At 36.1% G+C, this 26,917-nt stretch overlaps 1 protein-coding gene and 1 long non-coding RNA gene across 9 annotated transcripts in view; one reads left to right on the plus strand and one right to left on the minus strand.

Moving 5' to 3' along the window:
* Positions 1-26,917, minus strand: part of NEBL (nebulette) — a 391,737-nt gene that overhangs the window by 56,216 nt on the left and 308,604 nt on the right. Inside the window, exons 8-13 of one of the 6 annotated variants that reach the window (XM_055296709.2) lie at positions 23,961-24,074; positions 22,474-22,578; positions 16,771-16,875; positions 14,628-14,735; positions 9,494-9,604; positions 4,131-4,241 (exon numbers count right to left, since the gene is read on the minus strand). The exons of the other annotated variants lie outside the window; for them this stretch is intronic. Coding sequence (XP_055152684.1) covers positions 4,131-4,241; positions 9,494-9,604; positions 14,628-14,735; positions 16,771-16,875; positions 22,474-22,578; positions 23,961-24,074 — 654 coding nt within the window. The remainder of the gene's footprint in view (positions 1-4,130; positions 4,242-9,493; positions 9,605-14,627; positions 14,736-16,770; positions 16,876-22,473; positions 22,579-23,960; positions 24,075-26,917) is intronic. 6 annotated transcript variants of the gene reach the window in all.
* The window catches only part of LOC129491982 (uncharacterized), a 75,174-nt gene continuing 58,096 nt past the window's right edge, over positions 9,840-26,917 (plus strand). For 2 of the 3 annotated variants that reach the window (XR_010113818.1, XR_010113819.1), the window contains exon 1: positions 16,882-17,382. This is a non-coding gene — a long non-coding RNA (uncharacterized lncRNA). Of the gene's footprint in view, positions 9,942-16,881; positions 17,383-26,917 lie in introns of those variants that run through there. The other variant, XR_010113820.1, reaches the window with a different exon arrangement.

Consider the following 26,917-nt stretch of genomic DNA (forward strand, 5'->3'; position numbering starts at 1 on the left):
CTGGCAAAACTCCAACTGGCCTGCGCACTGGGAAGAGCATGCACTGGGGTGGAGCCACAGAAGTTCGGGCAGTTTGCAACAGGGAGGAGCCTGGACCCTCCTCTTCCTGTGTGGAACCTGGGATTCAAACAGTGAGGCGGGAAGCACTCTAGCAGGGACTCTGGCCTTGCAGAAAGTCCCTGTTTCCCCCTTTTCTTCCTTTACACCCAATAAAACTCTGCTTTACTTACCCTTCAAACTGTCTGTGAGCCTAAATTTTCATGGCCATGGGACAAGGATCCTGTCTTTAGCTGAACTAAGGAGAAGTCCTGCAACACTATTGTAATTGTTGGGAGATGCCACCAAATGCACCCCTATAAGTCAGTGAACTTAACTGAGAAATGTGTGTGTTCTGGTTGCTCCACTGATCAGCCGTTCCTCCATCTCTTTCCCTCTGTTTGGGCTTCCCTATTCCCTAAGTCACAACAATACTGAAATTGGGCTGATTAGTAACCCTACAATGGTCCCTAGATGTTCAAGTAAAAAGAAGAGACGTACTTTTAATCAAAAGCTAGAAATGATTGAGCTTAGTCAGGAAAGGATGTCAAACGCCAACACAGGCCCAAAGCTAGGACTCTTGTGCCAAACAGTTATTCGAGTTGTGAATGCCAAGGGAAAGTTCTTGAAGGAAATTAACAGTGCTATCCCAGTGAACACATGAATTATAAGAATGTGAAACAACCCTATTGCTGATATACAGAAAGTTGTAGTGGTCTGAATTCCAGACACAACATCCCCTTAAACCAAACCTAATCCAGAACAAGGCCCTAACCCTCCTCATTTCTGTGAAGGCTGAGAGAGGTGAAGAAGCTGCAGAAGAAAAGTTGGAAGCTAGCAGAGGTTGGTTCATGAGGTTTAAGAAAAGAAGCCATCTCCATCATATGAAAGTACAAGGTGAAGCAGCAAGTGCTGATGCAGAAGCCACAGCAAGTCACCCAGAAGATCTAGCTAAGATAATTTATGAAGGTAGCTACACTAAACAACAGATTTTCGATGCAGACAAAACAGCCTTCTATTGGAAAAAGATGCCATCTAGGAATTCCATAGCTAGTGAGGAGAAGTCAATGTCTGCTTCAATTCTTCAAAGGACAAGCTGACTCTTATTAGGGGCTAACGCAGCTGTTGACTTTAAGTTGCAGCCAATGCTCATTTACCATTCTGGAAATTCTAGGGTCTTTAAGAATTATGCTAAATCTACTCTGCCTATGCTTTATAAACAGAATAACAAGGCCTGGATGACAGCTCATTTGTTTAAAGTATGGTTTACTGAATATTTGAAGCCCACTGCCAAAACCTAATGTTCAGAAAAGAAAAACTCCTTTGAAAATATTAATGTTCAGTTACAATGCACCTGGTCACCAAAGAGCTCTGATAGAAATGTATAAGGATATTCATGTTTTCATGCCTGCTACACAACATCCATTCTGCAGCCCATAGATCAAGGAAAATTTTTACTTTCAAGGCTTATTATTTAAGAAATACATTTCATAGGGCTATACCTGTCATAGATTGTGATTCCTCTGATGAATCTGGGCAAAGTAAATTGAAAACCTTCTGAAAAATATTCACCATTCTACATGCCATTAAGAACATTAGTGATTCATGAGAGAAGTACAAAATATCAACATTAATAGAAGTTTGGAAGAAGTTGATTTCAACTCTCATGGATGACTTTGAGGGGTTCAACACTTCAGTGGAGGAAGCAACTGCAGATGCAGTGGAAATAGCAAGAGAACTAGAATTAGAAGCGGGAATTGAAAATGTGACTGAATTGCTGCCATCTCATGATCAAACTTGAATGGATAATGAGTTGCTTCCGATGGACAAGCATAGAATGTGGTTTCTTAAGATTAAATCCTTGTGAAGATGCTGTGATCATTGTTGAAATGACAACAAAAGATTTAGGATATTACAAAAACTTTGTCATTAAAGCAGCAATGGGTTTGAGAGGATGGTCTCTAATCTTGAAAGTTCTACTGTGGGTAAAATGTATCAACAGCATCACATGCTACAGAGAAATCTTTCATGAGAGGAAGAGGCAATTAATGTGGCAAATTTCACTGTCATCTTATTTTAAGGAATGGCCACAGTCACCCCAACCTTCAGCAGCCACCATCCTGATCAGTCGGCAGCCATCAACATAGAGAAAAGACCCTCCACCAGCAAAAAGATCACCACTTGCTGAAGGATCAGATGATCATTAGCACTTTTATCAATAAAGTACTTTTAATTAAGATATGGATGTATTTTGAACATAAGCCTATTGCATACTTCTTAGACTACAGTATGGTATAAACATAACATGTATATGTATTGAGAAACCAAAAAATTCATGCGAATCACTTTATTGTGATATTTACTTTATTAGAGTGGTCCGGAACCGAACCCATAGTATCTCCACAGTATGTCTGTACCTCCATGGAGGATCCATTGTGAGGATCAATGAGAGTGCATAGCACAGAGGAGGTGATCAACACCTGACACCTTCTTCCAGTTTTTCAATCTTATTCTCCTAGGCCAGTCCTTCCTCCTTCTAATAAGGCCCAATTAATGCTGCTCCTGCTGCCATCCTGCCATTCAACTGCATCTGTCTGTACTTTGCCATTGAGAGAATAAAACAACTTTTACACATGCTACTGACAAGTAATTACAAGACAATCTCTGCATGTGGATTGGACATGTCATGGCAACAGAAGAATTTGCAGAAAATGACTAATGTAGGGCTAATGTGATGACAATGTTAGCCACAGACCTCACCACGGGCACGGGTTGTTTATGGCTGACCAGCATCCATTCCTCCTCCTTCTGGCAAAAAGCTCCATGATTTCCTTTTGGGAAATGACCTCTAAGTTCGCTCAATCCATACCCTTGGGAAGGATTGATTTCCATCACCTCCCTACTCCCCACATATATTTTTAATTCTACTAAAGTGCTTTTTAAATGTTTCCTTTATTTAAAGAATGTGAATATAGCCGAGATTAAGGTCATGTTTTAAACACATAAAAATTCAGAATGTTTTTTATAAGATACTGTTAAACTACCTCAACAAATGGGTGACCACAAGAGGATAATAAGCACATTCTACTCCCCCAACCCCAGACACAGTGATTACGCCAGGTGTGAGCACAGGATAGAGATCAATCCAAGGAGATTCAAACCTAAGACTTTAATTGGAACTATAAAAAGGGATGTTCACTTCCCACTGGGATTACTGGCCATAGATATGAGTTATCCTGTTATTAAGAGGGTTCATTGCATGGAGACAGCCTTCCAGAAGCAAAGCCAATAGTAAAGATAACGGAACCAAGAGATGAAGGAAGAGAGATATCTGAATTCCAACTTGACAGTAACTCAATCTTCAGATTTTCTATTCCATGAGCGAATGCATCTCCTTTGTTGCCTACCCTACTTTAGTTGGTTTCTGTCATTTGCAACCTAAGGGTCACCATCACCATCGTCATCGCTATCATCATCATTATCATCAGAGTTTCAAAATATGGGGACAAGGCTTTAAGCTCTTTCACTGCTAAATTCAGCCAAAGTCTCTTAAAAGCACAGTGACACTATATGACCCAAAGTAATGACATAATACAAGGATTACAGGACTGAAAACACTTCAGAGACATTTCAGTTCTCCTTATGAAGTGCATGAAAAGTGGGCAGAAACCACTTTCATTTGATAAAGAGGCTGAATAAGGTTCATTCAGCAGCCCAGGGCAAGACTGGGAGAGTCGGTTGGGTTTTGAGTGGGAAAGCATGTGAACATTCTACCTGCAGTTACTGATGGACCATAATAACACACCTTCCCAATCATCTGCCTTTTACCTGCTTAAAAGATGAAGCTAAATCTCATTAAACTATTTTCGTTTATTATATCGATTTTCTCCAAAATGGGGAAATGGCCATTTTTCTCACATCACATAGGGGATTTTTAAAAAAATTAATAGTCCAAGAAAAGACTACAAGGATATAGCTGTTTACAATCACTTACATATAAAACTTATAGATGTATAGAACCTTTGAGAAAGATTGACAGATAAGAAAATCAGCTAAAAACAATTTCATCTAAGGTGTTAAATGAACGTACTCACCTCACTCGCCATTTCAGAGGCTCGCTTTGCTCTTTGGATATCAAGAACTTCTGAATTAAGTTCCATTCCTTTCCCTTTTATTTCATTTTCCAAATCTTTTTTATATTCTTTCTATGAGACAAGAATATCACAGTTCAAAACTTAGCAGGAATCACTTTATCCACTGTGCTATTCCACATGTTTTCTAGAGATCACAGAAATGAGAAAATATTGCTAGGAAGGAATGAATCAGACAGCTAAGTATTCATGCTTTTTTCCTACAGACACTTCATTTTCCCCTCTACCAAGTTCAGAGTGGCTTCCAATATTTTCAGCCTTTTCCTTTTCATACTTTCTGTCAATATGTTTTGGTACCATAGTGGATTTTTTTAAAAGACATCTTCTCTTTCAATGGTGAGGAAGATCTTAAGAACACATGTTCCTTTTTAATTATTTAAAGTATTTTTGAAAGTTGTCTATAAAACATGCATTACCAAAAAAGAACATGGTTGCAAAAGAATGGAAAATTACAAAATCAAAAGGACTGATGTAGCCAGAGTTTTTTTTTTTTGAAGTTCAAAAAGTGAGCAGAAACCACTTTCATTTGACTCAGGTCATTCCAAAATTATAAGCAGCCCATTCCAATGTCTAATAAGCTATTAGGAGTTTCAATTACTTGGGCTCACCACAGCCTGATAGACGGTACTTGAAAGCAGATACTTCAAACACTATCCATCACAATTATTTCAGGTATTTACTTTATCCTTCTACAAGCCTCAGGATATTTCAAGGCCCCCTTTACTATCTCTGATGGAATCTACGGCTCAACATTCATGATGATGAATGGAATCATCCATAGATAATGAAATCTGCATAGATGATGGAATCTATGGCTCATGATGATGATAGTGATGATGATGGTGATGGTGACTCCTAGGTTGCAAATGACAGAAACCCAACTCAAACTAGGGTAGGCAACAAAGGAGATGCATTCGCTCATGGAATAGAAAATCCAAAGATTGAGTTATTGTCAAGTTGGAAATCACATGGTGTCTCTCTTCCTTCATCTCTTGGTTCTGTTATCTTCTCTATTGGCTTTGCTTTTGGAAGGCTGTCTCCATGCAATTTAAAGAGTTGTAAAACCAAAACATTTTCTACAAATTAATAATAGTTTGAATTTCACCCATTTGAATGTCATATTTTAAGTAGATCCAAATGCCTTCTATGAATACTTACATACAACTTATTTTTCTCTGCTAATGAGTTGCTTGTTTTCTTAATTGCATATGAAAATCATAAATATCTTATTCCTATCCAACTAAGTTACATTTATGATTAACTTGCCAGATGAAAGATGAAATTTCCTTTATTGATAAGAAATCAGGTTCCAGTTAATTCTAGGGTTCATGTTACTTTCCCTTCATCCAATATAATTAAATTAGCCTGTCCTCTGCTCAATTAATAGCTTACTAGACATTGGAATGGGCTGTTTTATAATTTTGGAATGATCTGAGTCAAATAACCCAGGTGAAAGTCAGACCTCTTTCATTTATTTGGTGGTGTGACCTTCGGGAGGACCAACCCAAATGTCCAACGATAGACTGGATTAAGAAAATGTGGCATATATACACCATGGAATACTATGCAGCCATAAAAAATGATGAGTTCATGTCCTTTGTAGGGACATGGATGAAACTGGAAAACATCATTCTCAATAAACTATCGCAAGAACAGAAAACCAAACACTGCATGTTCTCACTCATAGGTGGGAATTGAAAAATGAGAACTCATGGACACAGGAAGGGGAACATCACACTCCGGGGACTGTTGTGGTGTTGGGGGAAGGGGAAGGGACAGCATTAGGAGATATACCTAATGCTAAATGACGAGTTAATGGGTGCAGCAAACCAACATGGCACACGGATACATATGTAACAAACCTGCACATTGTGCACATGTACCCTAAAACCTAAAGTATAATAATAAAAAAAAGAAATATCTGACACCATAATAAATGCTATGATAAATTCGGTTTAAAATGTAAAAAAATTAATTAAAGGAAAAGCGTTTGCTTTAAAAAAAAAAAAAAAAAAAAACAAGTAAAAGCACTTAGCAAATATTTGTCACTTTTATCTTTATTATATCATATGAATATCTCCTAAAAATAAGAAAAGCCTCAATAGTTTCAATAGACATGCATAAAATGTATAAATAACTAATCAATATTGAGAAAATGGAAACATTTTCAATATCAGTAATACTGTAATATAAATGAAAATGTCATTTCCTGTTAAAAAATAAAAGGGATATTCTCACCTTATTAATCGTAGCACAGAAAAATTATTAATGGAAATTATTTTCTAGTAAAAAAAAAAAAAAGAAAGTCAGACCTCTTTCATTTATTTGGTGGTATGACCTTCAGGAGGACTTTTAAGTAACTCAACCTTGATTTCCACCCTGATGAAATGAAAATAAAAATACTTGTTCTACTAATGTGAAAGGGCAATGGGGGGAATCAAAGGAAATGAAGTATAAAATGATCCTTTGAACACTCTAATGCAATGTCAATGTAAAAACCACAAAGTAAAAAATGCAAAGTTCATTTGAAGCTAAATGCTTACACTTAGAAAGGGAAGTAATAATTTAATTAAGTCACCAAAGGTCCTCTTTTTCAAATTAGACAGTCTATAACTATTTTTTAAGTTAATTTTTTAATTTTTAAAAATTCTTATTGGAAGGTGACAATTTAGGGTTGTATATATTTATGTGGTACAAAATTATGTCATAATTTATGAATACAATGTGGAATAATTAAATCAATCTAAATAATATATCCATTACCTCAAATATTTACTTTTTTTGTGGTGAGAACATTTGAAATTTACTCTCAGCAATTTTGAAGTGTACCATATACTATCTTCACCACACTGTGCACTAGATCTCAAAAAAAGTATTCCTCCTGTTTAGAGATTTTGAACTCTTTGACTATCACCTTCCCATTCCTCCCACCCTCCAGCCTCTGTAACCACCATTCTACTTTCTGCTTCTAGGAATTCAAGTGTTTTAGATTCCACATAAAAGTGAGAATATGCAGGATTTGTCTTTCAGTGCCTGGCTTATTTCACCTGGCATCATAGTCGTTATGAACTAAATGTTTCTGTCCCACCAAAATCCATATGTTAAAGCCCTAGCCCCCAGTGTGGCCGTACTTGAAGGTGGGGTCTTTGGGACGTGATTAGGGTTAGATGGGATTGTGAGAGTGGGACTCCCTTGATAAGATTAATGTCTCTAAAGGAAGGAGGAAAAAGACCAGAGTTCTTTCCCTCTACTGAAGTCAAAACACAAAGGTGTCTGCCTGCAAGCCGGGAAGAGGGCCCTCACCAAGAACCAAATCTGCCAGCACCTTGATCTTGGACTTCCCATTCTCCAGAACTTTGAGAAAAGTCTGTTGGTTAAGCCACTCAGTCTGTGGTATTTTGTTATAGCAGCCAGAACAGACCAATACAATGCAGTGTTCTGAGCCTTTTCCTACCCTGATGCATGTATTTTGAATAAATTAAGATTCACTCCAAAAGGGGACTAAAAGAAAATGGCAGTGGCACATAGTAAAGTCATTTATGAATCTCAAAATAGACTTCACATTGCCATTTGTATATAAGGGATAAAAAAGATTCTCCTTTTACAAAAATCACATAAATAGTGTGTATTTTTAAATGGAAGACAACAGTAGTAGGAAGTTGCCATTATTTGAAATTGTTTTAAAAATTATTATTAAACTTTATTCTTCTGAAAAGCCTTATGGCCAACTATTTCTCTTTTTTTCCTCCCTTTTATTTTTAGCTGACACATAATTGTACATATTTATGGGATACAGAGTGATATTGTAATATGTATACACAACATATAATGATCCAATCAGGGTAATTAGCGTATCCATCGCCTCGAATATGTATCATTTCTTTGTGTTGTGAACACTCAAAATCTTCTCTTCTAGCTTACTGAAAATATCTAATCCATTATAGTTAACCATATTCACCTCACGGAGCTGCAGAACACCAGAGCTCATTCCTTTGCATCCGTTAACCAACCTCTCCCCATCCTCTCCTCCTGCCACTGTGTCCTAGCCTCTAATACCCACAGCTCTACTGTCTAGGAAGTTGCCATTTGCTTAGCCTTCAACTTCAAAAATTTTTACTAGGAACTAGAAGTGAGAAAAGATAGTGTAGCAAAAGAACTCTTATAGAAATTACAGCACAATACATATTACAACACTGAATCACATTAAATTTCTAAAACCAGTTAAACGATATAGGCCAGTTAGCATTTGCTTATTAAAGAAGTTCATGATGATGTGCTCCTATAGGTAATTAATCTCAAATTTATTTCACTGGTCTAAGAGATTTCCTTCAGGAATAGTTTCCTCAGTTCAAAAACTCAAAAGGAAAGGAAATTTCATATATATATGTAATATATATTCCATTTATATATCATATAATATATATTATCATATTGTATATAATACATATACATATATTACATTATATACTACATTTATACTTAGGGAACACTTTCCCTTAATATAAAGAGTATGTAAGCAGATTTGGAAAAGCTATGAGCTACTTTTTGGCCATTTAAAAAACAAAAAAATTAGCTTTTAAAGGAGTGGACTATAGACATGATATTTTTAATTTTAAGGTCTTAATGTTAAGAAAATTTAATATATTACTTGTGAGCAAAAAGTGCACCATTATGTTTTTGAGGAAATTTTTGCAGAGAATAAAATAAAAAGTGGACATGAGTTCCTCTGTTCTATATGTTAAATATATTATTTTTCCTACTTAGAACACAAACTACTTATAAGTAATGTAGCATTTATCCAGACCTTCACATGTGAACATCTTATTTCTGATATCAAATGTCAAGAGAGGGAGAGAACTCTGGTCTTTTTCCTCCTTCCTTTAGAGACATCTGCTGCGGGAAAGCAACAGGAAAAGCTGGTTCTGAAATGTTTTTATACTAACTAAATTTGAAAGAATCAAGCTCTCTCCACCCATATTCAAAACATTTTTTTAAAAACTGCTATAAAGCTATGAAACTATTTATAGAGCTTCTGAGCTACAACTAAAACAAAAAACCAGGCTGTTTTTCAAGTTTTCCCGGGAAATCTGGGTAATTTCTTCTCGCAACTTTAATTGGAAATGTTAACACACACTTTCTTGTTTTTAATGAAAATGCAAAACTTTATTAGTGAAGATTAAAGTGAAAAAAAAAGAGTAATGCCTTAATATCTCAAACACTAAATTAGTAGAGAATTAGGTAAATATTTCCTGGGTTTTTTCTTTACTTTTCTTCGTGATATTTAATAATAAACACCAAGATTGTACCTCCCTCAGAAGGCTGGTGATGTACTTGATGTGTAAAAATTCTGGAGTCTTGTCTAAATCCAGTGATGACCTTCCTTTAATCTCCTTCTCAAAATCCTCTTTGTAAATTTTCTGTTAAATAAGACCACATAATTTTAAAGTTAGCAAGTATCAGTGACCATTGAAAAGAGATTTGAACAAGAGTTCCCAGAACAAAGATGATGTTTTCTTCGGTAGTTCTACCACATAAGTGTCATCCTATCAACAGGGAAATAAGTTCAACTTTGTCATAAATTTTAGAATTCTACCAAATAAAAGAGAATTATTAAGTGGAATCTTCCTCTGGTAAATCATTCTAAGTGAGGCTTCCTAACATCTTACTAGTCTAGGATTAACATCAGCCCATTTTTTGGAGGAGAACCAACAAGACTCTCTATTTGACTGGATCCCCCAATTGGTTTACTCCAAGGTGAGTGGATCCACTGACTGAGGGAAAATCTGGTGGCACGGAAGCCATTCAAACCACCATCAAACCCAAGCAGCATTAACGTTCATGTCCCCATCATCTTTCTTCATCAGACTTTTGCAAATTCAGCAAATACCACTTCTAAAATGTAATGATGCCTGAGGGTTAGGGAGGGGGATTCCCTTTAATGATTTTGGAGTTGAGAATATTTCTCTACCATCTATGGTGTCTGATATGAATGAAGTTGTGCTGTGAGGAGAATTTTATCTTGAACCTTATAACTGAACTCCTCCTTTAAGTGAGAGTTCACAACAAGAAATGAAAGGTGGATGCGACGGTGATAGTTGGGGGCTTAGATTCAGACCACCATTAGCCTTTTTAACACACTCTACCACTCTTTGGATATGATTCTCTGAACTCTAACATTAGAACTACATATTCGAAAAATCAGTGATAATGCATGCTTTATGACTATAAAGACAGCCTCTCTAAATAACAAAAATATCCATCCATGTGAAATATCTACTAAACAAGGGCCCAGATTTTACCAGCCAAATATTTTGTTCAAATTGCATCCCTGAAATGATAAAGGTAAATAAATTCTGCATGGAATTGTTATTCAGGCAAAATGAGAAGATATTTCCAGGTTCATTATTTATTCATTACAGAGATAGGTAATTTTATAAATAATGAATGTCCCTAAACCATGAAGGAGAATAAGAGAAGCATGCTGTCTCCTCACTTAGCGCATGTGTTCTGTACAGCAATCTAACAAACGATGTGGATATAGCCACAAGGAGAGACACAAAGGATATTCTGAAAGTCTAATCAAGCTAAATAAGCAGCTGCATTGAGAACATCCTGAACTAAAGAACCGAGATACAATGACCAAAACAACGACTAGAAACGTTCCTCTTCCTTATGTGGAATTAGTAGAGATAACAGTTACAAGGCTGAATCTAGGACATCTCCAGGCTAAAAAGGACTTTTTAAATGGTGAAATAGAAATATTTCTACGTATTCATGCATTCATTTACATCAGCTATTTCACTTCAAAAAGCCCTTCTGGAAAAAAAAAAAAAGTTATTTTACTGAAGTATGTCATTAAGAGAGGTTAATTATGACTAGAAGGAGCCAAAATATATAGCTAGGAAAAAAAAAAAAAACCTTTTTGGGTATGCTTTTTGAAGAAAGCTGTATTTGTGAAATAAGACAAAGAACTTTTCAAGCCAGATTTAAAGATTTCCTCCAGAAAACACACACATTAAACCTATATCTGGCATTGGAAGAAAGCATGATAAACTTAATTATAGGCCATAGCAAAGATACCAGTGGCTTTTCCTGGGATCATAAATACTTACTTTACCTGTAAGAGGTTCCTCGAGAAACTGATAGTCAAACCTACCTCTTGGGAATAAAAAAACATCTCTAAGACAGATGATTCTCTTTATATCTACTTCATCGGTCCTATATTTAAAAATATTTTTTACATCAAACTTTGTCTAAGATTTTTAGCTACTTTACTTTTCTAGCCTGTAGCATATGAATTGGGTCCAAAGATACTTTCTACTGAAAGATTTCACTCTCCTCAAGAAATGATGGTTGAGCCTAAAATATCTAATAGTCAATGACTACAATTAAAGGGAATATATGTCAGGGAAAACATGTCTCACTTGGCAAGAGTGAGAGAAGAAGTTGGGTGAAGAAAAGAGAGACTATCTAAAATCCCAAATCATAAATTACTGTCATTTCTACTACAGAAACATAGTATTCGAATATATTAATCATGAATTGTTAAGTTTCTGGATTTATCAGCGAAAGGAAAGTTATCCACAGAAGGAAAAAAAAAGTTAAGAAACTGTGCAACCAGAATGATAAAAGGGTGCTTAGCATGAATGTTTCTAGGGCTGAGGACCAAAGAAGAGGGGAGGGGGTAAAGGGAAAGGGGCAGGGGAGGAAACTAGCAGAGGAGGCCCAGCCTGAAATACTGATACTGCCAGAAATGTTCTCAGAAAAGGAAAGTCATTTTTGATCCCTGTGCCTTTCAGTGAAAATGTATGTTAACAACTTCATATTGTCTTAACCCATTTCCCTTTTGCCTCAAGAATACTCTTGTCTCTAATCCTAATGTAACATTATAAACCTGTCTGTTCCATTAGAATTAGAGACAAGTTCTGTTTAGAAATAACTCCAAGAACAGCTTTTATATTTTATTTTCACATTGAAAATCAGGTCCGATTTGCTTCAGCCTCAAAGAGCATGTTTATGGAAAATTAAATCAGTGCTGGCAGCAAACTGCACATTTTTTATTCTAAATGGGAAATGGGTTAACCTTTCAGAAGACCCACTAAGCAAAAGCACTATGATAGCTCCTGAAAATAGAAAACTTTCCCTAGGCTCTGGGTCAGTGACAACGGCCACATTATCTCTACAAAATGGGGACATTCATTGGGTGGCTCTACTCCACCCAAAAAGTACTGCCACAGTGGAAGATAGTAAAGCAATGAAAAGAATGTATAAAATACTTTATATACTTTATACAGTGTTTACACACTATTTTCTAAAGGAAGAAAAGGTATTCTAGGGAAATGTATTCCATTAAATGTAAATTTTTGTCGGATTTTTGAACTTTGGCCAAATTCACTAGTATCAATTCACTTGAAACAAATAAATAATTTAATCAAAATAGTTACTTGATATTTCTTTATCAGATTCCCCTTCACTGGCTTAAGAATATATAAGACAGGAGTCCCCAATCCTTAGACCATGGACCAATAGCAACCATGGCCAGTTAGCAACCCGGTAGCAAAGCAGGAGGTGAGCAAGGGTGAGGGAGCATTCCTGCCTGAGCTCTGCCTCCTGTCAGATCAGTGGTGGCATTAGATTCTCATAGGAGCGCAAACCCTATTATGAATGGTGCATGCAAGGGATCTAGGTTGTGCACTCCTCATGAGAACCCAATTAAAGCCTGATGATCTGAGATGCAACAGTTTCATCCTAAAACCATCCCCTCCACCACCACCATCACTTGCCAGTCCATGGAAAAACTGTCTTCCATGAAACCAGTCCTTGGTGCCAAAAAGATTGGAGACCACTGAATAAGACATGAAAAATACAAGTAATTTTTTTCCTTTTTGCTTGAAGAAGAAATTAAACAACTTTGTCTATTCAATAAACCATGGTAATATCTGAGTGCCTTTTTCCCAAGAAGATGAATTATAACATTTCAACAAATAGCACGGGTAATGATTACAAAATTCCTGAGAGTTTTTTTGCCCACAAGTTATCATTTCTGCCTGTTTTGATGTTGTTATTGGGGAACAGAAAGGATCTTATTCATTGAGCATGTCTAGCATGAAGGATCAAGGTTGTATTGGACTGAGACCAGCATCCACTATTTCTATCCCTTTGCATTAAGAACCCAGCTGCACCCATAAAACTTTGATATAGGCTGCAGACAAAACCTTGTGTGTCTGATCCTGAAAAGGTAGGAAGGAAAACACACACACATACACACACAAATAAGTCTCACTGGAACAGAGAAAAAAAAAGTATGGGGAATATCGAGATGTTACTTAGCATAATCTTAGGTTGGGAATAAAGTAGGTAAGTAGAAAAAACTCTTAATTGTTTATTGAAAAAAAATCAATCAAATATGTTGCTATGCTTTGAATGTGTCCCCCCAAAGTTTGTGTGTTGAAAACTTAATCCCCAATGCAACAGTGTTGGGAGGTGGGAACTCTAAGAGGTGATTAGGCCATAAGGGCTCTGCCTCATGAATGGATTGATGCTGATATCATGGGAATGGTTTTGTTATCACGGGGGTGTTGGGTTCCTGATAAAAGGATGAGTTTCCCATCTCCTCCTCTAAGGCATGTGCAAGCACTCTTTGTCTTTCCACCTTCTGCCATGGGATAATGCAGCAAGAAGATCCTTGACAGATGTGAATCCTTGGATTTTGAACTTCCCAGCCTCCAGAACTGAAAGAAATTAATCTCTATTCTTTATAAATTGCCCAGTCTGTGGTATTCTGTTATAGCAATACAAAATGGACTAAAACATAAACTAAAGAGAAAAGGGAATCATTCATGATTTTGACTAGGTCCTAAAACCTTAACATTTACTGAATACAGAATTTCATCTAAGACAATTTCAGTAGACATATTCTTAATCTACAGAGAACACCTTCCTAGCATCTTAACTGTGAGGATTAAATGAGCTGACATATATAAGACTCTTAGCATATTACCTAGCATGTAGTAAGTATTTTTAAAATGTTCATTCTATTTTCATTGAAAAAAAAAAAGGGCCAGGTAAATAAAGCAACCAGCTATTCGTTTTTAGTTTTTATTAACTCATCATAGTTTTACATTGACATCTGAAAGGCAAAAGGTAAAATTAACATCTGAAAGCATCAGTTATATTATCATAGAAAATTAGAACTGAGGGGGACTTTAAAAGCTCATCCAGCTTGAGATCCATATTCACCAATGAGAAAAGCTAAGGACCAGATAAACTCAATGACCTAGACACGATCCCAGGCAGTGGGTGGCTGGGTCTAGAAAGCAGGTCCTTGAATCTGTCCAGAGCAGCACTCTTTCTTCTGGACCCACTGAACATTCTGCGTCCTTTCAAACAACAAAACATCAAGTATACATTAAGCAATTAGTAACAAACTAATTGACCTACTTCACTTTGCATCTTTTGAGCCTCCTTTGAAGCTTGATATGATGGTGTCTCAACAAATTCAAGCATTGGCTTTCCCTTATTTTTCTCATATTCTTCTTTATATTTAACCTTCATTGGAAAAAGAAACGCATATATAAATCGAAAGCCCTTATACAAACAGAACAAAGTAAGAAAAAATATATGTTCAAAACTGTCATCTTGTTGTCTAAAATCATATTATTCTGGCCATTTAGGTTGATCACTGAGTTCCCTTTGGTTAACGACATACAAGGAAAGTAAACAGGTAATAGAAAATTTCCTAAGGGATAAAAATAATTTAGAACAACTAACTAACATAGTTCTAGGAGTTGTATAAAGCATCTTGTCAAATGGCTGGAATATATAGATATGTATCATATATATGGGGTTATACATGAATATGCAAATGACATACACACATAGGTAGCAGGTGTGAGAAAGAGAGAGATCCTTGAGGTTGCATTGATGTCTATTGGTAAATCAAGAACAAGAAAGAAAACATGGGTATGATTCTCCACTTTTTCTGTCAAAGGGAGGATGACGTCCTCCAGGGATGCTGAATTTTTTCATAGACACTGAGTAAAACACTCACACAGACCTTATATGATTTATATCAATTTGACTATGCAATATTTAATATCATATTATGAATTATTTAATTCAATTACAGTCAATCCTCATCTTACTTCGGTTTATAAAATGAGTGATATTTTTTATCTTCCAATAACAAAAAAATAATATCTAAGCCATCAGAATGGTTGGCTTTTTAAGCAATATACTGTTTAAAATTAAACTCATAGAAGTTTTTATACTTCATTTCATGCAGAAATGCACTCTTGATGAAATTTATATGTTCAATAATTATCTATAAAATTAAGTTATTAAAATAATAATGTTAATGATAATTCAACCCAAGAGAAATTTTTCAAACTTAGAACTTTATGAAACAGGAAATATGACACATTTTAAAACACCTATTTGTGGACATAATTTTGTTGCAAAGAGTATGACAGAGTGATCAATAAAAGTACTGGGAAGTATAATAGCACACACCACCAGGATAACATTTTGTGAAATGGCCGGGTGCAGTGGCTCACACCTGTAATCCCAGCACTTTGGGAGGCCAAGGCAGGCAGATCATGAGATCAGGAGTTTGAGACCAGCCTGGCCAATATAGTGAAACCCCGTCTTTACTAAAAATACAGAAAAAAAAAAAATTAGCGAGGCGTGGTGGCATGCACCTGTAATCTCTGCTACTCGGGAGGCTGAGGCAGGAGAATCACTTGAACCCAGGAGGCAGAGGTTGCAGTGAACCAAGATCACACCATTGCACTCCAGCCAGGGTGACAGTGTGAGACTCCATCTCAAACAAAAGTTTTGTGAAATAAATGAAATGAAAGTAAGAAATTTTTAGAAATGATGTATATTTCCAGACTTAAAGGGGAACTGTTTCGTATATTTTTAAAACCAATGAAGGTGAGTATGAAATTATTATGGACTTTAAATTCCACAGAATACATTTAAAAGAGTGATATAATATTTTATCTTAACAGATGCTGGAACTGACATCTTTTGCAACTATTTAAGCTCAGAACTTAAAAAAATAGATAACAACTTTAAAGTGTGTTAGAGAGAAGATTTTTTTTAAGTTTACTCAGGCGGTACCTGGAATTTCATATTGGAAAAAATATTAATCAAGAATACATTAGTAATATTGTATTCCCTTTTTAATAACACTTATAATTGAAATAAGAAATTATAATAAACCTTGTACCTGGAAAATTAATGTTACTGCTCAAAATGACAAATGAAGACACTAGAAAAATTTAAATCATCATGTGGTTTGACCACAGTTTAATTAGTTCCTATCTTGTAACTTTTTAATTACGTGAAGTAATGGTTATTTTACAAAATGCCTTTAGATTGAAATATGGTTCAAGCTCCCCTGACCCCAATACATACATAGCAAACAGTGTTTGATATTTTCAAAAGTAATGCTAATATTCTCAGGATTTATTCTTTTCTGCAACTGTACATTCTCAGTTAAGATGCACGGCAGTGAGCAGCGGGCCTCAGGATGGTTATGGGTTCCTGGCAGGGAGAGGAGGTGCCAGCAAGTGCGTACCTGACTTTGGAGGATGGCATTGCCTTTATGGTGCAGATGTTCCACAGCATCTGCATCAAAATGATACATTCCTTTGTTTTCCTCAAAGAGCTTTTTATATTCTCGCTAAAATACAGAATGTGAAAATATATTTAGAATCAAAGAGACTGATTAGAGCAATCAATACTTAGAAATGCAAACTGCACAATACAAGCCACCAAGAGCTGCAAAGCTGTTGCCAAATCCCCATCTGCAGTTGGCTGGCAGGTATGAGGTTTCTGACACTGAGATACACAGACAATGCAAGACAGACCTGCTCTAGGTCAGCATATGAAACACGCAAGACAGGCAGAGGACAGTTCACTGCAAACATAATGTAAAGGATATTCACAACACCAGGGAGTGGCAACGGAAAGCTAGCGCTGGGACGCGTGGAAATAGGTAAAGTGGGGCAAAATAAAGGCAATTTTTCTTGCTCTTATCTTTCGACAGGAATATGTTTAATACTGTTCAAAAGAAGAGAAGGAAAGAAAAGCAAAAAGAACAGAGGAAAAGAAACCCAGAGGCAAGGAATAAAAAAGTCCTATACAAAAAGACTCCACCATGAAGAAGATTGAGAGTCACAAGGAAAATGTAAGAGAAATAATTCAACTATTTTTCCAAAAAGGAAAGGGTAAAAGGTGCCTGGAAGAGAAACTGAGAAATCTGGGAACAGTCAGTTGAGTTTTTAAGGTGAAAAAATTGGATGAAGGCTACTATTTGGACATATAGACAAAACGTTGAATTTGTAAGAGACCAAATTGAACAGGGATGCCAAGTTTGGCCACTGAAAGATGCTAAATGTAACAGGCAGCAATATGACAACAATTGTTTCATTAGCAACCTAAGTATACATCAACAGATGAATGAGTAAAGAAAATGTGGCACATATACACAATGGAATACTATACAGCCACAAAAATGAACAAGATCCTGCCATTTGCAACAACATGGACGGAACTGGAGGTCATTATGTTAAGTGAAATAAGCCAGGCACAGAACAACAGATTTCACATGTTCTCACTCATATGTGGGAGCTAAAATAGTGAGACCCCAGTTCTACAAAACATAAAGAAATTAGCTGGGCATGGTGACATGCACCTACAGCCCCAGCTACTTGGGAGGCTGAACTTATGAAGACAGAGTAGAATGATGATTACCAGCAGCTGGGAAGAGTGGTACGGAGAGGAGATAAAGTGGAGATGGTTAAGAGGTGCAAAAATACAGCTAGAGAAAATGAGTTTAAGATCTAGTATTCAATGCCACAATAGGGTGACCATAGTTAACAATAATTTATTGTACATTTTCAAATAACTTGAGTGGAATTTAAATGTTCCTAACAGAAAGAAATGACAAATGCTTGAACTGATGGATACTTCAATTATCCTAATTTGATCAATACACACTGTATGCCTGTATCAAAACATTACATTTACTGCATAAATACACACAACCATTATGAATCAATAACAATTATAAACTAGAAAATTTTAGAAATGATTATTTCATGATTTCTATCATTGGAGATTGGACACTTTGTTATTTTGCCTTATTTGGAAAAGACCTTTAGAAGTAAATGGTAGCTCTTAAAGACTCAAGGCTACAGAGACTTAAGAAGCTAAAGATAGTTGCTTATTAGGCAATGGGGTGCCAGTAAAAACGGCAATAGAGTGGAGGGATCCAAAAACAGTATTTGAAAGGGAGCAGGAAAGAGCTGGCCATAAGGAAATTTGCATTTTGATCTTAGGGGATGCTCCAGGGATTTCAGAGTGAAAGAGGAAGAAAGTCCAGTGCTAGGAACGGAACAGATGCCCAAGTGGCCTGCCACAAGAGAGCTGCCCTTTCATGTGGGACAAAGCAATAGTCCCCAGAGGGAGCCTGGCCTCAAGTGCTTCCAGTCAATTAGGGAGCTGCAATATATGTTCCCCCAAACCTAACCAGAATAAAATCAGGGAGGATAGCACCCCCCAGCAAGGTCATGAAAATGTTCATATAGTACTTTTTTTTTTTTTTTTTTTGGACAGGGCCTTGCTCTGTCACCCAGGCTGGAGTACAGTGCAAGGATCATGGCTCACTGCAGCCTTGACCTCCTGGGATCAAGCAATCTTCCCATCTTAGCCTCCCAAGTAGCTGGGGCTATAGGTGCATGTCACCATGCCTAGCTAATTTCTTTATTTTTTGTGGAGCTAGGGTCCCACTATATTGCCCACGCTGGTCTCAAACTCCTGGCCTCAAGCCATCCTCCTGCCTTGGCCTCCCAAAATACTGGGATTACAGACAGGAGCTACTGCACCTAGCCCGCAGAGTACATCTTGATTGACGGAAACAATTTATAAATTTTGGCGCCTTTAATCTTTTTTTAAAAAAGCCTTTTTTTGGCTAGGCGCGGTGGCTCACACCTATAATCCCAGCACTTTGGGAGGCAGAGACAGGCGGATCATGAGGTCAAGAGATTGAGACCATCCTTGGCCAACATGGTCAAACCCCATCTCTACTAAAAATACAAAATTAACTGGGAGTGGCGGGGCGCACCTAGTAGTAGTAGTAGTAGTAGTAGTAGTAGTCCCAGCTACTCAGGAGGCTGAGGCAGGAGAATCGCTTGAACCTGGGAGGTGGAGGTTGCAGTGAGCTGAGATCGTGCCACTGCACTCCAGCCTGGAGACAGAGTAAGACTCCGTCGTTTTTTTTTTTTTTTTTAACCAGTTAAAATCTGGAAAGAAAGATAATAATATAGACTTCATAATTTGATTAGAAGTTATCTTGTAATATGTATTTATAAAATAATCATGAATGTAACAAGCTGCAACATAGTCTATTACTGAGTTAAAATCCACAACAAATACATATTAATATATCTAAAATAATGAATATATACTGAAAAATTCAGTAAATATTGTTCCCAACACAATTATCCATTTTAGTTACAAAGAATTTCAAAAACTCCTATTTAAGAGAACAAAAACAAAAAAAAACAAAGAAAACTTAATTGAATTAAGATCTGCAAAAGAACTGTGAATGCGTGTCTTTCCTTATATAACAGTCTCTGTTGCCTCCTAGTGGGAGATACACAGAGTAACACAAAATATATATTTCTTCATTTATGTCAAGTTATAAAAGAAACTGAACACTACCAGAGGTCCATTTTCCAGGGGAAAATGTTCTCCAAAACTTTAATTAGAATGGTTTTACACACTAATTAAAGCACTCATATCACTCTATAGAGTTTGGGTTAAAATAAAGGTAATTCTGATGTTGCTAAAGACATCTAGGGGTCTTTAAAACAATAGCTACTATGACAAATGGATAATTTTGGCAGAATATCTCTTATTGAGCAATCTCATTCAATCTTTTAATTTATAAATCAACAAAATTCCAATTTTTACATTAAAATGTTAAAGTAGGCTATTCTTTGTTTCTTCACAAATGCTAGATAAAGGGAGGCCATTCTGATATACAATAAAGTTGAGCAAATGTATACAGCTTGCATACAATGTATACAACTTTGTAAGTAGACACACTTCAAAAGGAACACATTTTTAAGTCTTTCTCTCCCATGAAATAGTCACTCAATCACAATTTGCCTATGGGGAAAAAGAAATCTGTCCTCTAGGCAAAAGCACCACCTAAATGAAGATCTAAACTTTATATATGATATATGAAATAAGTAACATATGACTTTGCTGCATTTTCTCTGCTGAAGAGATTATAGAAACAATTTAAATTAGACTGCGATTTTTTTCTCTGTTATTATAAAACAAAGGTCAACGTTCTTGAAAAAGAAATATTGCATAGGAGTGGCACGCTTTCTTCCAGCCACCAAATGTTGAAATTACCACCATGATATTTTTATTGGCTTATTTACACATGAATCCCCATGTCCCTAGGAAATTGAAGCTAAGTATGGCTAGAGAAAGGTCAAGGGCAAATGCCACTGCCATTATGAAAACTGGATGCCAAAGAATGAATGTGAAGAAAGCAGGGGGCTCAGGGAATAAAAATATATCAATTTTAGGAGCATATCTATGAGTCGTGGAGAAAAAAGGCAGAAACAGAGACACTCAAGGAACAGAGGAATGTACAAAGAGGTGTGGGAATGAACACTGAAGTGCAAGCCAGCATGATGTAAGTGTCCTGGAACTGACTGCCAATTCTGGGCCCTCCAAATATTCCTCTAACCTCCATTCCCTGTTCAATAGCTTGGAAACGCCAATGTACTGCTTTTCATCCAAGGACCAATGATTAAAGAAAAAAATAAATTTATTTTTATTTAATTAATTTATTTATTTTTTAGACAGAGTCTCACTCCTGCCTAGCCTGGAGCACATTGGTGCCATCTCAGCTCACTGCAACCTCCCAGGTTCAAATGATTCTCCTCCCTCAGTCTCCTGAGTAGCTGGGATTATACACGCCCACCACCACGCCCAGCTAATTTTTGTATTTTTAGTACAGACGGGGTTTCACCATGTTGGCCAGGCTAGCCTTGAACTTCTGACCTCAAGTGATCCACCCACCTCCCAAAGTACTGGGATTACAGGCGTGAAACACCATGCCCAGCCAGAAAAAAATAAACTTTCAAAAACTTTGTATGAATTATTTGCATGCACACCATTAAGGAAGGAAGACAGTGGCAGTGATATTCCAGAAAGGAGGCTTACAAAATAATAAACATACATTTCAAAACACCGAAGCCAAGTATAGATTATTTCTAAAATTGACCTGAAGCTGTATCTCATTATTTAACTGTCTGGAAACCAAGTTTTGCCTATAGATTTTTAAGTCCAGGCACATCAGCTGAAGACAACTATCTTCATTTTTTCTCATGTCTTGTCCAACATATATTTCTGCATCTGATCTATGTCTGGCCCAAAGCAGATATTCAATAAATTATGATAATTTTGAGCAAGTGAGTGAGTGAGTGAGAGAGTGATTATTAAAATAGGTATGGAAATAATTTATGGTCAAATAAGAGCTCATTGCCACCATGGGGCATCCTGAGATGTACAAAATGGAGCCACATGTGACTTAGGGTTGTCAGTTACGAGAGCTAGCGAAGTCAGGGTCCTGATGTACTGTGGGTTGAAACAGCATTCAGGGTAGTGAGAGTCCCGTGGAACTGACCACGTGGGCAGCGCACCTACATATTTTCATCAAGACATGAAGAACTCACCCTTCTCTTCTGGTTGCCTTGACCGAGAACATGGAAACCATGACAAGACTAAAAGCAATGTGTGAATGCAGTATAAATGCTGTTAGGAATTATTTGCAGAGAAAATACAGTTCAGACTGACAATTTTTCATGCTACTGAAGGCGTACTAAATACAAGACACTCTGGTCTGGCCTGCATAAAATAAAATATCCCTGACTTGAGAGCCTGAACTTCAAGCGGCTTTAATCTAACACAGATGAAGTAAGGGAAAGAAGAATGATAGAAGGGCCGTTGTGCAGACACTTTTAAGTATAGTTGTATGCAGGAGATACTGGAGAGCAAGCAAGAACCTCCTTTGCAAAGTGACAGCTCTGGTGGGACTTCTGCAAGCAGAGGACTATTTTTCGATGGGTTAGTTATCGAAGGAGGAGTGAGGCACAGGCCTTCTAAGGAAGCAGGTGAGCACATGAACGCTGCAGACATATCGGCTTCTTGGAGCCACAAGGCAACTACGGTTGCCACTAGATGAACCACTTACGCCGCTGAGCATTTTGCTGGCTTTCAAAACATGGTCTAAAAACAACAAATTTGGGAGATCTGAAACTGGATCATGCATACTTTGAATGTCTTTCTTGTACTTCACCTATGAAAATAACATGGAACAAAATACCATCTAGGAGAAGAAAATATTATGCTTTTGCATTATTACATTTTTTATACATCATAAAGTAGGACTATTTAGTGGTAAATTGACAGACGAATTTACAAGGAGCCACTAGATGGTGCTGATTTACTACTGAATGAATTTTAAAAAGTTATTTCTATATGGGCTTGAAAATACTTGGATAATTCCTTTTGTTGTTTACATATTCAGGAACGGTAATGTTAACAGAATAAATTAATTTTCACAGTAACTCTGCTTTCAAAAAATAAAGAAAATAGCCACTTTATTCTTTAGAAATTACTATGGTATTTCAATTATGCTTTGTGGAGATTTGAGGATTTTGATGTTTCCTATCCTATCGCCACAGACTTCTTTAAAGCAACTTTTTGAAAATATAATACCAGTAATAATAAAATATTGATAGCAAAAATATCACACACTTACTATGTGCCACTTTTCTAAAATCCTTTATATATGTATTAAGTATTGAATCTCCACAATAACCTCTTTATTAAGTAGGTACTTTAAGTAGCCCCATTTTATAGATAAGAAAACTGAGGCACAGAAAGACAAAGACATAGTAATACGTGATGAAACAGGATTTAGATCCAAGCAATCTGACTCCAAACCTTTAGCTTTCAGCACTACGTTCTAGGTTCCTTTAAGTATATTTCATCTCTATTTCAACAAAGCAACAGATCAATAATACATAATTTTTATACTTGAAAACGAAATCTAAATATTTTCAACTATAGCAAAGTAATCAATTTTTTGATGTTGCTGTTTTTATGCTCAATTCTAACAAGAATTTAAAACATCATTTCTTGTAAAATGAATTTTGATTATTTTTAAAAACACGGAATGAAAACAAATCATATAAGGAAGTATTTCACAGCATTTACACAAGGGATAAAAAATAAATTGTAAGGCATTAAAGTAAAATTTCTAAAAATTTCTTTATATGATAAATCACCATGTACCAGGCAGTACTTTACAATAAACTCAATTTCATAGCCATAATTACGTGAGGTAACTACTGTCCTAACCACTAATTTGTGGTAATATAGACCACTTCTCTGCAGAATTCTATAATCTATTTCCACTCTTGAACAGATACAATAACTTCATTTGCAACACTATTCCTACTTATTAACTAATTAGTAATCAGTAACCATTAAAAATTAATTACAACAATATCTTTTTCTCAGCAAAAGCTTTAGAAAAATATGCTTCAGTTCAACTACAAATTACTTGGAAGCTACATTATTTTGATTAAGTATCAGTAATTACAACACAGTCGATTCTAGAAAAAACAAGAATCAAAAGATATTGAAAATAATTTTCTATGAATTACAACTTACATTGCTTGCCAATGTGGCAGCAAGCTGATTCTGCCTAAAAGAAGCAGTTTCAAGAGGGTTGTAATGATGTTTCTTATCCTTCATTTCATTATCAAATTTTTCTTTGTATTTAATCTGTCATAAAAGAAAAGATAAATAGTACATGTATCTTTACATTTAAAAGTAACACATTTGATTTTCATGTAGATAAAAGCTACCTTAAAAATGAATGGTTGCAAAGTGTAAATTCCTGGTATCCATCGCCTTCTATAAAGCTTAATTAGGCACAGAAGTTTTTATCTTTAATAAAAAAAAAGCTCTACTTCTACATTGATCACAAATGCAATTAGGCATGAACTCAACTCCTATTAATGAGAACTATGCACTAAAATACTAAGATTTTTAAATGTCAGTTTTCATTTCTGCATTTCTATAATCTATGATCAGCTAGAAACCTAGACCACAAATGTCTTAAGGTCTAACACATTTAGAAAATAGATTCTAGGCCCCAGAATTTAAATATAAATTTTCCTAAGGAAATTATTCCAAATAAAGAGCATGATGTGTACCACAGTTTTTCTCATCATTTCCTATACTTCATTTGCTCTAAAATTTAGTTTTAGGAATTACATTTTCTGAAATGTCCTGGGTCAATTTAATGTCAATTTAAGACTTTCTCTGCTTTAACTCCACAATTTATTCAGCAGGAAAACCATCTCCAATACTCACTCTAAATTGTTTTTCTCCTTTTAAAGGACTCTTAGAACAACCAAAAAGGGATTATCAACTTATTTGGTAGAACTGTATTTTTCTCCATGTATACAGAAATATGAGAATTCGTGTCGTAACTAATTAGAATATAAACACAAGTTCACTACAGAAAAAAAAAAAAAAAAAAACACTAGCTACTCACAAGTCACACCCCCTTTAACTTACTGTAGCCAGGGAAGGGTGTACTGATTTCACAGGTCAAAGTAAGCTGTTTTGTTCTCTCATAATATTTTTCTGATGTTATAATTATTACAATGTTTTGTTTTCTAATAACATTCTGATAATACACCTTTATTCATACATCTAAAGGCTCCGCCTTACAGAAGGCTTTATTAAAAAGCAATTTATGATGGCTCTCATTATATATTTTAGGCATGCATAGGGCGATGGTCTCCTTCAGGACACATGTTTGGAACCTATTAGAGAGAGCTAGAGAAAATCTTGGTGGGAATACAGCATTTGGGAAATACTTTGAGGTGGTTTACAGGGAATATTTTCTGTTCTGGTTCCATTTGATAATAACAACTTTCTGATATTCTCAATACCTTACAAATTGATTTTAAGTAATCAGCAAGACCTCTTTAAAAAAAGAAAAACTGACTTTTTTATTATTTTGTGTCTTGAAATCAATAACAAAATTACAAATGAAATAAATTTAGATTTCCTTCAGTACTTTATACAGTAGCTGGCACAAAAGCAATGATTCATTCTTCTGGTCCTCCCTTAAATATATATACAATCTTATTCTTTTTTTTTTTTTTTTTTTTTTTGAGACAGAGTCTCGCTCTGTCCCCTAGGCTGGAGTGAAATGGCACAATCTCGGCTCACTGCAAGCTCTGCCTCCCGGGTTCACGCCATTCTCCTGCCTCAGCATCCCCAATAGCTGGGACTACAGGTGCTCGCCACCACGCCCAGCTAATTTTTTGTATTTTTAGCAGAGACAGGGTTTCACCATGTTAGCCAGGATGGTCTCGATCTCCTGACCTCGTGAGCCACCGTGCCCGGCCACAGTCTTATCGCCCTCTTCACCCTTCTGCTATATTTTTACCATATTTTAGTCACTGGTTCTGTCTCTCCTAAGTTTGTAGTGCCTAAAGGATATTCACTCAACAAAGATGGTGGACTCTTCAACAGCCTTCCGCTGGAATGACACTTCTGACTCAGCCACATTCATTAACACTGTATTAGCTAAATGGCAAAAGTAGGTTATATGATCTTTGCACACAGAGAGCCCATCATACCGTTTTTGCAAACTGAGGTTTCCAGCATAATCACACTAGAGTACCTGAAAATGAAACTGAAAATTATTTTGTTATTAAACCTTGCATATGCTCTCCCAAGTAAATGTACAGACACCCCTTCCTCAGCTTATGATGGGGTTGCATCTCAATAAACCCACCATAAGTTAAAAATGTAAGTTAAACATGCACCATATACACCTAACCTACCAAACATCACAGCTTAGCCTGGCCTACCTTAAACATGCTCAGAACAATTGCCTTAGCCTACAGCTAGGTAAAATCATCTAATAACAAGCCTGTTTTATACAAGTTGAACATCTCATATAATTTGTTGAATACTGTAATGAAAGTGAAAAGCAGAATCCTTATATGGGTACTTGAAGTATGGTTTCTACTAAATGTGTATCACTTCCATGCCATGGTAAGGTTAAACAGTCTTAAACTGAACCACTAGAAGTCAGGGACCATCTACACATTTCTAAGAAACAATAATCAATCTGTTATTCATATATTTATATTAAATGTAATAATAAGCATTGTATTGTGAAATTTATCTTGTTTGAAAGTTCACTACAGTGAGTAATTTGATTCAAGATGCCTAAGGAACAAGAACACAAGTTTCCCTCATTAATGAACCACAATAGTAACATAACTACATTATATAAAAAAATGCATGGACCAGACACTGACACCCAATTGTTTCTAACCTCGTTCTTTCTGTAAGGAATGCAGGTAAAATGAACTAAGAAGATCACCAAATGGTTGAAGTGAGTCACATCACTCACCATCTGACTTGTTCACTCGCCAACTACACAGACACACTCAACATTCTATTGTATTTTCAACCTAGAGTTCATACATCTGTGTGTCTACCTCCTCATGCAGGTTTGCATCTTCTGAGAGATCCAGGAAATGCTTTTCCTTGACTATAATTTGTTATCCAACCATGGAACAAGACATAACGCT

This window comes from Symphalangus syndactylus, chromosome 10 (assembly GCF_028878055.3).
Source record: "Symphalangus syndactylus isolate Jambi chromosome 10, NHGRI_mSymSyn1-v2.1_pri, whole genome shotgun sequence".
Classification (NCBI taxonomy): Eukaryota; Metazoa; Chordata; class Mammalia; order Primates; family Hylobatidae; genus Symphalangus; species Symphalangus syndactylus.